The sequence below is a fragment of the Colossoma macropomum genome, unplaced genomic scaffold (genome assembly GCF_904425465.1).
Source record: "Colossoma macropomum unplaced genomic scaffold, Colossoma_macropomum, whole genome shotgun sequence".
Classification (NCBI taxonomy): Eukaryota; Metazoa; Chordata; class Actinopteri; order Characiformes; family Serrasalmidae; genus Colossoma; species Colossoma macropomum.
In genome coordinates, this window is record NW_023494798.1 from 35,293,591 (window position 1) to 35,308,204 (window position 14,614).

Below are 14,614 nucleotides of genomic sequence, written 5' to 3' on the forward strand. Positions count from 1 at the left end.
TTCTCTTGGCTTTGGCTTCTTTCATCAATCACAGACGAGACCAGTTTCAGCCCGTCTGCCCTTTAACACAGTCAATCACATTGACTTTCTATTGTACAGTACAGGAGCTACAGTACTGGAGTGTTTGTGGCCTTTATGGATGTTTGTGTTGAGAGAGAGAACGATGTTAGGATGGTGTGTAATATTGACGAGCGCTCCTGTTCACCGCACAGCTCTGTGAATCCACACATTAGCTTATTAGCCGAGACCGGCTCTGCTAATGAGCTCGTTTACACAATTATCAATATTACATATCAGTGTACGGAACACAGGAGCCAGCTAGTGATCAGTATCATTCACACCAGTATTACTTCACAGAGGACAGAGATGTTCTGAACGAGATCTCCTCTTAATCTCAGGTTCTTCTCCTACCCTCCTGAAAATTATGGGTCTTCAAGGGTTCTTTAGTAAAGAAATTGGTTCTACATAGAACCATGAAAACTTAAAGAACTCTGTGCAAGATTTAATAGTTCTCTGATGAAGAATGTGTGGTATATGGTTCTGTATAGAACCTTTTTGAAAAGCGTTCTACATAGTAACAAAAAGGGTTCTTCTATTGTTATGATGTCAAGCTTGTAATATTAGAATAACGTTTTTGTGCCATATAGAACCCTTTTCAAAAAGGTTCTATATAATATAAAACCATATACAACACATTCTGTTTTTACTAAAGAACCCTTGAAGTGTAGAACCTTTTAAATTCTTAAATCGTTCTCTGCATGGTGAAATGGTTCTTCAGATTGACGAAGAATGTGTTGTATATGGTTCTGTATGGAACCTTTTTGAAAAGGGTTCTATATAGTACAAAAAAGGTTCTTCTATTGTTATGATGTCATGCTTGTAATAATAGAAGAACCTTTTTTGGTGCCATGTAGAACCCTTTTCATAAAACCACACATACATAAAACAACACATTCTGATTTTACTAAAGAACCCTTGAAGAACCATTTTTAAGAGTGTAGAACCGTTTAAGTGCTTACATGGGTCTTTGCATGGTGACATGGTTCTTGAGATTGATGAAGAATGTGTTGTATATGGTTCTGTATAGAACCTTTTTGAAAAGTGTTCTTCTATTGTTATGGTGTCAGGCTTGTATACAATAGAAGAACCTTTTTTGGTGCTGTATAGAACCATTTTCAAAAAGGTTCTATAAAAAAACCATATACAACACATTCTATTTTTACTAAAGAACCGTTGAAGAACCATTTTTAAGAGTGTAGAACTTAAATGGCTCTTTACATGGTGAAATGGTTCTTCAGATTGACGAAGAATGTGTTGTAAATGGTTCTGTAGAAAACCTTTCACAAAAGCTGTGAATTGAAAACTGTCCGTTTTGTGTTTGCTTACTACGCCATACTACGCTATTAAAATATTTATAATATAATTTTTAATGATATAATAATGTAGTTAAATTAAATTAAACTCTTAGCAGATAAACTAGGACACTGTTGTCTTTCTGGGTGTGAGATGTTTTTTAATCAAAGCAAATCTGCATTGAGAAATCATTACTACAGGAGAGCCGAACTTAAAGGGTTAATATTTACAAATAAATCATTAAATGCTAATCATAAATCATAGATAGCTAAAGGCCTGCCTGTCAGTAGGCTCATGTGTAGTGAATCTCTCAACACTTATTATTTCATAAAATGTGTAATAAATTGGATTTTGTAAAACGCTGGTTTGATTTAATGAGCTGAAAGCTGAGCGGTCCGGCCTGCAGCTCGACTCCTGAGTGAATTAACAGGAGCTGCGCTCGCTTAGTTCACTCAATTCATCCTTGTTGACACACACTGCCAATTTGAGAGGTTAAAAGCTGCGCAGGGTTTCGTTTACCTGCTCATTCATAATAGAGTGCATGACAGAGGAGCTTTTTCAGGCTGTTGAGGCTGTTCTCCCTCTGAAAGCTGCTGTAATAGCAGGTTATTTCCACAGTGACAGATATTCTGTGTGCTCAGAGATAATCGTCCGCCTCTGCCCACTCGCAGCTCAGCCGGCTCGCTGAAATCAATATAATCTGACAGATATAGAATAAAGTGCCATCTGACAACAGAAAAGAGGAAAAAACCTCTTTAAAGCCTCACCGGAGCATCAAAGTGGGTAATGATAGGTTGCACTTAAATTATATGGGATGTATGATTACATACAGATACTTACATATATGTCATACATGAGGGATATATTATTATCACCAGAACACAGGTTCTTACATATATATATATATATATGTAATAGATATTGGACATGTTATTATTACATATAGATACTTACATTTATAATACAAATGGCCCATACTGCAAATAGATACTTACAAATATATAACATATATGGGATATATTGTTATTACATATAGATACCTACACTTATATAATACATACATATATATATATATATATATATATATATATATATATATAATATTTTTTATATGTAAGACATATGGGACATGTTATTATTACATGTAGGTACTTTTGCAAATTTATTACATGTGGGAATTACATATAGATTATATATATATATATATATATATATATATATATATATATATACACACACACACACACATATATAATAGATATGGGACATCTTATTATTACATATAGGTACTTACAAATACATAACACATATAGGACATTGCATATAGATAGTTACGTATATTTATGACGTGGGACTTTTTACATAGAGGTTGCTACATATATGTAATACATATGGGACATTATTTCACATAGATAAATACAAATGTATAAAATATATGGGATATATAATTTTTACATATAGATACATGCATTTAATATATGAAGATGCTTACATATATTATATATATATATGAGACATTATTTCACATAGATACTTAAATGTAAAACCTATGTGATGTATGGTCCATATTAATACTACATGATCCATGCAGATACGTGTTTGTGTGTTCTGTGCAGAGAGTCCTCTGACGTTTGCGGCTCACCTGGAGAACGCGGTGGAGATAATTAAAGCGCTAAAGAACGGAGGAGCTCACCTGGACTTCAGAGCTAAAGACGGCATGACCGCTCTGCACAAAGCAGCTCGGTCCAAAAACAGCACCACGCTGATGGTACGGACAGAGAGAGAGAGAGAGAGAGAGAGAGACAGAGAGAGAGACAGAGAGAGAGAGAGGGAGAGAGAGAGAGAGAGAGGGAGGTCAGATTGATGTAGAGAAAATAACAGGTAGAGGATGCAGTGGTTTGTTTTTGCTGTGTTGTATTTGCTCATACATTTCAGAAACTATGATCTTATTATGTTGTATATATGCTACGTTATGTAGGTTATGCTTATATTACCAAACATTAAAGCAATAAGCCATGAGAGGCCTAATGTGGGTTACTGTGATTGATCACGGGGAAGGGTGTTCTTTAGCACGACGCAAAGCAGAGTAAAACTCCCTTCCCTGTGATAAAATCACTGCCTTGAGTGGCTTATTGATTTTTAAAATGGGCGGCCAACATGAAATTTATTAAAATACACAATATTTTAGATAATTATCTTTGTCATTATTAATAATAACCAAAATAAAGTATTCCGCCAAGAAATGTAGCTCTGTATGGTATCCTTACTAAGCAGGTCGCCAATCACTGTAAACTGCAGACATTTCATAATTTTTAGAACTTATTTCGTGTAACAGTGAACATATGATAACACAGCACTGTTTAATGTAAATACTTTCAGTTTTTAAGCACTTCATGGTCACTAAATCACCACCGCGAGTCTTTCTGCCAGTCTGACGACGCCACTTTTCTCACGCTGGGGCTGAATCTCAAACAGCTCCCTGCTCCCTACATAGTGCACTACGTAGGAGTTTAAATACCGACTCCTGCAGCCCAACAGAGCAAAACATCACTAAAAATGGTCATCTGGGATTCATCCACATTCAGACTCGACAGGCAGTGCAGTATCTGACAGCAGAAGCTGGAATTTCTAAACTTACTGTCACACAGCTCACTATTTAGGGAGTACAGAGCCGTTTGGGACTCAGCCTGGATTTGACATGACTTCTGACTGAAACACAGATATTTAAAGCGTGTAAAACATTCAGGTGACGTTCTTTAGACTTTTATATTGCTGTTTTACAGTGAATCACACTGTAAGTCCTTTAATTCAAGCCTGTGATATTATCAATGGAGCTGTTTAGCATGTTTGCTGTCTTTTAGCCTGTTAACTAGCTGACCAGCTCAGTTCTAGATATGAAAATACCTTTTCAGCCCCTCAGTGTAAACAGAACCGGGTTCTTACTTCATCAGTACACTCAGTGCTCTGTGTGATCAGTGTTAGAGTCAAAGATTAATCCATTAACAGCAGAAGGGTTTCCGCGCAGTGATACAGAGTTCAGTCGCTGTGAGGCGGTCAGAGCCGTGGTATATCGTGGATTTTATATTATATATTTGGGCGCCATAAATCAGTGTTTGTTCAGTGCTTCTGTGCTGCCAGTCTGGATGGATCAGGCTGAACTCCACTGTGTCGTTCACTGTATCATATTGAACCAAATTCTGAAATGTCTGAATCATTACAGTCCACCTGTCCTGTACGTTATGTTATATAGATATGTTATACAATACAAAAGTCAGAGAACTCCTTTATTTGCTTAATTTCCAGTCAACACAGCCATTACATACAAGTTATTCATTTTTCAAAAGACACTTTGGTACCACTTTGTTTGGATAGTCCACCTTAGATGCTTTGTAGAAGCAGAAGTTACATTCAACTGAATATCTACTAAATTGACCATAATTTTCTAACTCTAAATCGGCTCTAATCCTAATCCTAATCCTAACCTCAACACAAAACCTAAACCCAACCCTCACCCTGGTCCAAATCCTAACCCCAACCAACCACTGTTTAGAGTTTCAACAGATTTTTTAACAATTTGAACATCTGTAGAGAATCTATAGGGGACCATAGTGGACTATTCAAATAAAGTGAGACATTTCTGAGGAGATTAGATATAATATAATTCGCTTATATAATGATACAGAAGAACAGAGTAAAAAAAACTGATTAAAAGCTACAGAGAAAATGAGACTCCTAACAACCCCCTGGAAGACCTGGTCGACCCCAAAACTGCCCCCATCAGATAAACAGCACTTAAAGCTTTCATCTCTGAGAGAGAGGAGAAAATCAAGCTGCTTCAGATCTGAAAACATCCACAGGTGTTTCTGTCCATCCTTCCACTGTGAGAAGACGACTCAGCGCTGTGGGTCTGAAAGGATGTGTAGCTGATCAAGAAGAACCTCACTGAGAAAAGGAGACGGACACATCAAACAAAGAAGCTGAACGATGGACTGACCACCCCAGAGTCCAGACCTCAACACCACTGAATGTGTTTGATTACTTCAGAAAATCATCAACCAGCTTCTAAGACTGAACTTTGGAGGTGTGTCTGCAGATTCTTTGAGGAACTGAAAGTGAGTCTCCTGAAAAGAATGGAAGCTGGAATAAAGGTGGAGAGTGACTCACTGACTCACACACAGCTGAGATTATTTTTCTTGATGCTGAAGAATAAAAACCTGTGTTCAGTGGCTGTTTTGACTGTAAAGTAAATAAATGAAAGGGGGTCTCTGATTTTTGCACAGCACTGTATATAATATTAGATTTGTTATGCTGTCCTCTCTGTGTGATCAGACTCTGCTGGAGTTGGGTGCGTCTCCGGACTATAAGGACAGCCGTGGGCTGACCGCTCTCTACCACACGGCCATGGTGGGGGGCGACCCGGCCTGCTGCGAGCTCCTGCTGCGCGAACACGCCTCTGTCTGCTGCCAGGACGAGAACGGCTGGCACGAGGTCCACCAGGTGACCCCTGACCCCTCACCCTCATCTGTCACATCTCTCTATGAACGTCAGTGGCCTGCGCATCCTGCTGACATTCAGCTTGACCTTAAGTCAGCTTTGACCTCTGATATTTCCCCACAGTCTGCTCTGATATTTGTTCAGGCCTCATCATTAAAGGGCCGATATCATGGAAAATCTAATTTTACATTCTTTTTGAAATGGAGCAGCGAATAAATATTAGAAGTTTTGAAACACAGTCTGTCTGTACAGCCCAGATGTGGAGACTACGCTACAAAACCAGACCATATCGAACACAGGATGGTTATGATGTTACAACCACAAACACATTCCCTTATGACCGCTTACTCAGTCTACAGCAGTTTAGCCCCACCCATTCAGTCTACAGCAGTTTAGCTCCACCATTCAGCTACAGCAGTTTAGCTCCACCATTCAGCTACAGCAGTTTAGCCCCACCCATTCAGTCTACAGCAGTTTAGCCCCACCATTCAGCTACAGCAGTTTAGCTCCACCATTCAGTCTACAGCAGTTTAGCCCCACCCATTCAGTCTACAGCAGTTTAGCTCCACCCATTCAGCTACAGCAGTTTAGCCCCACCATTCAGTCTACAGCAGTTTAGCTCCACCATTCAGCTACAGCAGTTTAGCCCCACCATTCAGCTACAGGAGTTTAGCTCCACCATTCAGCTACAGCAGTTTAGCCCCACCATTCAGCTACAGGAGTTTAGCTCCACCCATTCAGCCTACAGCAGTTTAGCCCCACCCATTCAGCTACAGCAGTTTAGCCCCACCATTCAGCTACAGGAGTTTAGCTCCACCATTCAGTCTACAGCAGTTTAGCCCCACCCATTCAGTCTACAGCAGTTTAGCTCCACCATTCAGTCTACAGCAGTTTAGCTCCACCCATTCAGCTACAGCAGTTTAGCCCCACCATTCAGTCTACAGCAGTTTAGCTCCACCCATTCAGCTACAGCAGTTTAGCTCCACCATTCAGTCTACAGCAGTTTAGCTCCACCATTCAGCTACAGCAGTTTAGCCCCACCATTCAGTCTACAGCAGTTTAGCCCCACCATTCAGTCTACAGCAGTTTAGCCCCACCCATTCAGCTACAGCAGTTTAGCCCCACCATTCAGCTACAGCAGTTTAGCCCCACCATTCAGCCTACAGCAGTTAACCCCACCCATTCAGCTACAGCAGTTTAGCCCCACCATTCAGCTACAGCAGTTTAGCCCCACCATTCAGCCTACAGCAGTTAACCCCACCCATTCAGCTACAGCAGTTTAGCCCCACCATTCAGTCTACAGCAGTTTAGCCCCACCATTCAGTCTACAGCAGTTTAGCCCCACCATTCAGCTACAGCAGTTTAGCCCCACCCACAGAGCCACAAACAGCCTGTTTAATTCTAAAGGGGTAAAGAGAGATTGGAAAATGTGTCACAATAAACTGGCTGACTGTCTTTATTCTCACAAAGCCATACAAAAATATGCTACAAACCTTTTAAACATAATACATGATTGCTTACCTCACAATTAGCTACCTACTGTAACGACAGGCAGAATAACATCTCAGGGAACGACTAATAAATCAGAGGCTGCTTTTACAGCACTAGCATGGACGTCTATGGCAACTTCTAAAAGACAGCAGTTGTCTCATCAAAGTGGCTGATAATTCCTGCTCCAGTGATAGAAGGTGTTATTCCGGAGCCGTATTACAGAGACTTCCTGTCTTTTTGTCCTAAGATCTGACAGGTCAGGATCATTTTTTCATGAATTTGTATTACAGAAGCAAATCTGATTTTATCTTACAGCGTCTTATCTCCAGTTAGGAAATCTCAACCTACTCAGCTGAAACCAACAAACAACTGTCATGTTTGTTACGGGGCAGCCAACCACATGCACAAGTTAGTTAGTCAGACAGCTGCTGTTACTGATTTTAAAAAAGAACTAAAGAGTGATAAACTGTAAGTTATGAATACTGTGAGAGCGCCCCCTGCTGTTTATCAGAGCGTCGCCACTCCCCAGTTTCAGTCTCCATTTCCCAAACGCTTTAGCCGAGCGCGCTAACGTTACTCCTCCTAATAAACAGACACACGTTCAGCTCCGTCTCCTCATTATTCACCACCGTCACTGTAATATTTCATCATCAACATTAACACAGGAAGGTGATCAGAGGGGCGGTGGAGATCGAGTCTGCAGCGTCTGAGATCTTTAAAACGCAGAGTTAGAAAAGAAAATCATCTCACAGTGAAAGCAGCGTTTTACAGTAGAAATAAATGGAGCTCATTATGCTGGTAGTGAACTATGCTGCTGACACAGCTGCCTAAAAACCATAGAAACGGACCTTAAACAGAAGTGAGGACCCTGTTGGGGTTCATCCTAAAGTTAGGACAGGATTTAGGAGGTTCAGTCTAGTTAGGATGTTTGTGTGATGCTGTTTTCTTATCTGGAGTTCATGATGAGATTATGAAGTTAGGAGCTGTTATTCTGGAACAGCTACTGTCCTGAATTCAGTCCGTACTGAAGATTTCAGGGTTAGGATGTTTCTGCATTACGGCTCCTGGTGCAGAATCACCATATAAGACTTAAAGCTTGTTTACTCACCATTACCAACATTAACCATAATGTAGCTAGTTATTTAGTTAGCACACTAGGAGCTGGCTATGGTTAGGAGCAGCTGTGGGAGGGGAAAATATTTAATTTATATTTTAATTATATTAATATTTTATCAAAAAGATTACAGTTAACAACAACAATACATTTCGCAATGCATTCACTGGCAATGGAGTGACATATGAAACTAATCAGTTGGTCTATTTTCTTTTGTACCTTTATGTCTGCTATCGCTGCTGCCCTTTTCGGGTCCATTGTCCTTTAGTATGGCCTTCTCCAGCCCCAATTTTGCCCTGACACACAGCAAACAACAAAAACCGCTCAGTAAACAACCACCATCTGAGTAAACAAATACCATCCCATAAACAAATGTCATCTGTGCTAGACGTCACTGCTTCTGTTCTTTACACAGCATTTGTTCAACAGTCAAAATCATCTTTTTTAAAAAAACATGCTTTTTTGTCTAGTTTATTTAAATTATCAACAGTATTTTACTGTTTAAATATACTGTAAAGTACTTTCAGCTGTGTTTTTATGCATATAAGCCGCTATATAAATAACATTATTATTGTTATCATTATGAAAACCACCATACTATTAATATTTCTTATTGTAAATCCATCTCTATAGCATATCCTGAGACATGCAGCTCTTTTGTCTTCATAACTTTTCAAAAACAGGCTGTATTTTGGTGTGTGAGCATTGCCTGCTCTCATAAAGGAACTTTGACCCGCCACCTCGATATTCTGATATTTGATTATTATGAATATTTCAGGTTTCTATTATTGCTGAAATTGTCTGTCTGGACTGATGAATGTGTCACATCTTTTTTGCACGGTTGATGAATGTGTCTTAGCGCGGCGCTGAAAGCCTGTCAGTGTGAAAAATGGAGAAGCTGAACACTGTACACATCAAACTCACACTGACATCTAGTGGCTGGATTCTGTTACTGCAACACTGACACTGTATCTCATCGGAGTCATTCAGAATGAAGTTCTAATAAAATTAATATCCAGAATCAAGTTCTAATAAATTAATAGCCAGATTGAAGTTCTAATAAAATTAGCATCCAGAAAGAAGTTCTAGTAAAATTAATATCCAGAAGAAGTTCTGATAAAATGAATATCTATAATGAGGTTCTAATAAAATTAATATTCAGAATGGTGATCAAATCTTAGAATTATTTTTTCTAAACCAATAATTACAGTATTATTTAGAATTAATTATTTTTTTATTTGAACATTAAGTCATCTAAAAAATCTTTTAGTTTGTTTTTCATGTTAGTAAAAAGGATTATTATAACAAGTAATCCAAAATTGTTAGACCTTATATCAGCCTCGTGTGGGGATTTAAAGGAGTCATCCAGCATTTTTAGCCTAATCTCTATCTGCTGCATCTGTATCATACGTTAAATTTCCACAGTAACTCAGATCCAGCAGACAGAGGCCTTTCCTGGCTGGAGAAAACTTAAATGTTCTTTAAAACCTTAGAGTATCTACAGTAGTTAGAGGCCTGCACAGGCATGAAACTGAAGCTGACCTCTACCCGCCATTCAGAGACCCGACCAGGCCAGACTGGTAGTGCTCAGTTTGAAACCAGAGCCCGACCCAAACCCGCTGGAACCTGCTTTCGGCAAGCTTAAAAACGTCTTCTGGAGCCGTTCAGAACGCAGCTATAGACTAAATTAATGACATAAAGAACACTCAGTAGAAAACAAACACAAGCCTGACGTGAGCCTGATGTCAGACGTGAAAAATCGGCCCAAACCCGGTATTTTGTCAGGCTTGGTTCAGGAAGCAGACCTCTGAGATGGTACAGCGCTGATAGTACATTGAGCATTAAAGCTGCATTGCTTTAAGGTGCTGCAGTCTGCTCTCCCTTATTGTTCTGCTGCTGTGTTTGTGTATTACAGGCCTGTAGACACGGCCACGTTCAGCACCTGGAGCATCTGCTGTTCTACGGAGCGGATATGAGCGCCCAGAACGCCTCAGGAAACACTGCCCTACACATCTGTGCCCTCTACAACCAGGTATGAACCACTGGATATACTGTGCAGAGACCACTCTTCATTTATCCGTTCATTTCCAGTCAAAACAGGCATTAAGTACAAGTTATTGAGTTTACTGTGTCAGAAAAATTATATATTTGGCAGAAAATCACACAAAAGCATCAACAGCTAAATCTACTCTCAGCTGTCTGAGTCAGTGAGTCACTCTACCTTTATTCCAGCTTCCATTCTTTTCAGGAGACTCACTTTCAGTTCCTCAAAGAATCTGCAGACACACCTCCAAAGTTCAGTCTTAGAAGCTGGTTGATCATTTTCTGAAGTAATCAAACACATTCAGTGGTGTTGAGGTCTGGACTCTGGGGTGGTCAGTCCATCGTTCAGCTTCTTTGTTTGGTGTGTCCGTCTCCTTTTCTCAGTGAGGTTCTTCTTGACAGCTACACATCCTTTCAGACCCACAGCGCTGAGTCGTCTTCTCACAGTGGAAGGATGGACAGAAACACCTGTGGATGTTTTCAGATCTGAAGCAGCTTGATTTTCTCCTCTCTCTCAGAGATGAAAGCTTTAAGTGCTGTTTATCTGACGGGGGCAGGGTTGGTGTCTACCAGCTCTTCCAGGTGGTTGTTAGGAGCCCCATTTCCTCTGTAGCTTTTAATCAGTTTTTAGTCTCAGTGTTGGAAACTCCTGTTGTTGCACTTTGACTTTCTCCTTCTTAATGCAGGTGGATGATCTCATATCTCATATCTGAAAAATGAAGAACTCGTATTTGGTGGGATGTTTCGACTGGAAGTGAAGGATGCTCTCTGGCTTCTGTATGGAACTGCACAGTGTGTCTGAGTGTGTTTCGTGCTCTAACAGTGTCTGTTCTGCAGGATAACTGTGCTCGTGTGCTGTTGGTGCGAGGAGCTGATAAAGAGGTCAAAAACTACAACAGCCAGAGTCCATTTCAGGTACCTTTCATTCCTACTTTCTGTTTCTTGCTGTATCAGTGTACAACCGGAGACTGTGTAGGAGGAAAACTCGCACTCAGTAATGTCTTCCAAGTTTGTCAGACACTCCTGAGAGAACTTTTGTGCTGAACGGTGATGTGTGAATGGTTAAACCTTCAACACAGAACAGCAACAGTTGCACCGCATGCATTGTTCCCCAACTCCATTGTTGCTGAATTGATGGCAGCAACACATCTCAAAAAGGTTGGCACAGGGCCACGTCTACCATCATGTAGCATCCCCTCTTCTTTGAACAACAGTCTGTAAACGTCTGGGAAGCGCTACAGTTTCAGAAAAAAACATGGGCCTATGAGATTTGGAAATAATTGCATTCTGTTTTTATTTACATTTATGTACATTTTACACAGCGTCCCAACTTTTGTGGAATTGGGGCTGTATAATATAAGACTAGGATATTCCGGCTCTCAGTAAAGCACACAGCAAGCAGTAAGGAGGTGTGGTTGTGCTGTTCAGTGTGATATATTTATGTTTTAAAAAGCCAGCAACATTGAAACTGTCATATCAGGAGCTCTCCTCACTCCACACCACTAATCACCTCCCAGATAATCCTGATGGACTTCATTTCACAGAGTACACCAACAGATGGACAACACTCTACAGCAGCAGGGCTGCCTTGTGATCGATTAGGGCTCTTCATCACGTGAATTAAAATTCATTGTAAAAGCTTTCAAAGGCTGGATAGCCTAAAACAAAAAGGAGGCCAATCCTAACTGCCATGATCTGCATGACTTGTCCTTTTGTAGATTATGTAGATTGGTACGTTTGTAGGTACGTATGTACATGTGACAGTCAAACAGCTCTGCTGTTTGAAAAAAATACCTGCATTAAACTTTCTTTTAGTGATTTTTACTTTCTGTTAACAACGACAAAACAAAACTGTATCATCAGTGCAATCATATGTAAGTTTCTAAGTTTGTGCACCCCTAGCAAATGACATCTTTTTGATTTTCCAAGCATAAATAAGTGATCACGTCCTCTACAGAGACACACTTCAGCGCATTTTAATGCACAATCACTGTTCATTTTCTGAATTTAACATTGGGATGAAAAATAAAACATTTGGCCTGTGCAGAGGTTATAGCAAAAAAATAGAAACTGTGCTCAAAGATTTGCAGAAAAAAGCCAGTTGAATTTAAGTTATGTTCAATTTTCGGTTAGGAAATCAACAAAACGTGGAATTTGATCGGCTTGAATTTTCTGCTTTAAAACATTTCCACGCTGAGGGCATCTAGGGCTGATTCACACATCCTACGCTCTTAAAAAGAGGGTTCTTTAAGTGTTCTTTAGTAGAACAATGGTTCTTTATAGAACCGTGCTCACTCAGAGAACCCTTTGCAGGCTTCTTTGCATGCTGAAATGGTTCTTCAGATTGATGGAGAATGTGCTGTATATGGTTCTATGTAGAACATTTGAATGTCAAGTTTGTAACAGTTATATAGGACCATAAAACTATATTGAAGCATTTTCTTTACTAAAGAAACCTTGAAGAAACGTGTTTTTCAGGATTGTGCCTCTGCGTGCTGTGAGTGATGCGGAACATCTTGATTTTCATTTCGGTGTGATGTTAACAGGTCAGCGCTTTCACACGAGCTGCGGGACCGAAGCAGCAGAGCGACCCAGATGCAGAGCAATAGGGCACAGTTTCGGACACAGCTCTGGAGTGCTCCCAAAAATGGTCTCATTTTGAATCGAAACATGATTGGTTGAATGCTCTGCCACATCGTCATTATTACGGTAGTCCAGCTCCTGAAGTCTTAACCAGCGTGAGAACTCGCTGTAATGTATCTACGTAGATTAGAAAAGACTCTAACCAATGAAATAAGAGACTCGCTACAGAGTTTAAATACGACAAGAATGACAAAAATGATGTAAGTGATTGTTTATGCAGTCATTAGTCCCTCTCTGAAGCCCTACAGGGCCCTGAGGGTTCCCCACGGTCTCCACGATGGTGGAGTAAATAGAGCGCGATGGGGTGAAATAGCCAGAACAGCGGACGGCACGCTGGCTCAGTGTAAACAGGCTCTGAGAGAACAGAGACACGAAGATGAAGTTTACGGTGGAGATGTGACAGACGAGCTCGTGGTGCATTGAGAATGATTTAACCCTTTCAGCTTCTGCCTCTGAGGGCCACATCCCACTCAGAGGAGGACAGATAGGAGGTGGTTACCATGGAAACCCAGTTTACTATGGGAGGAAAAGAAGCAGTATAATGGAAGAGATGCCAGAAACATCAGTGTTGGAAAAGAGCGAGAGAGGGAGAGAAGAAGGGAGAGAGAGAGACATAAATAGAGACATTGTGAGACACAGAAAAAGAGGGAGAGAGGGGTAGATGGAGAGGGAGATATAAAGAGAGATACAGAGAGAGATACTTAAAGAAAAAGGGAGAGAGAGCTAGAGGGAGAGAGAGGCAAAGAGAGATACACACAGAAAGAGAGAGGGAGACTTAAAGAGAAAGAAATTGAGAGAAAGAGAGAAGGAGAGAGAAAAGAGAAGGGAGAAAGAAAGGGAGATATATATATATATATATAGAAAGAGAGACAGAGATAGAGAAAGGGAGGGAGAGAGAAAGAAAAAGAAGGAGAGAGAGAGACACTTAAAAAGAGAGAAGGATAGAGAAAGAAATTAAGAAAGAGAAAAAGAAAAAGGAAAGGGAAAGAGAAAGAGATAGAGAGAGAGAAAGAAAAAAGAGAAGGGAGAAAAGAGGGAGAGAGAAAAAAGAGAGAGAGAGGGACAGAGAGAAAGAGGGAGGGAGAGAGACATGGAGAGAGAGAGAGAGAGAAAAAAGAGAGAGAGAGAGAGAGAGGTATATGAGAGAAGGTCCAGTTTAACACTGTAACTCTGTGACTGCTGTGTGTATAGAGACCAGCTGGCGGATGAAGGGAACGTTCTCCTCCTGAAAGAGAGAGTCTACTGCTGTCGTTCTCCTAAAGAACCAACTGCAGTGAGATTCAAAGATCTCTCAGCTGCAGAGCTTCCTAAAACAGAGGAATCACACCTGCTGTACTCGGGAATTATACAGAGAGATAAAACAGAAAACAGAGAGGACTGAGATTCAGACTCTCTACTACAGGATCAGACAGAGAGACAGAGCGAGAGACAGAGACAGAGACAGAGAGACACTTGTCCACTCTCACAGACACACGG

General features: G+C 40.4%; 1 protein-coding gene across 1 annotated transcript in view; it reads left to right on the plus strand.

Annotated features, from left to right (window-relative positions):
- Window positions 1-14,614, plus strand: part of LOC118817851 (latent-transforming growth factor beta-binding protein 4-like) — a 236,274-nt gene that overhangs the window by 101,523 nt on the left and 120,137 nt on the right. Inside the window, exons 6-9 of the mRNA XM_036584808.1 lie at window positions 2,970-3,121; window positions 5,683-5,850; window positions 10,368-10,484; window positions 11,333-11,410. Coding sequence (XP_036440701.1) covers window positions 2,970-3,121; window positions 5,683-5,850; window positions 10,368-10,484; window positions 11,333-11,410 — 515 coding nt within the window. The remainder of the gene's footprint in view (window positions 1-2,969; window positions 3,122-5,682; window positions 5,851-10,367; window positions 10,485-11,332; window positions 11,411-14,614) is intronic.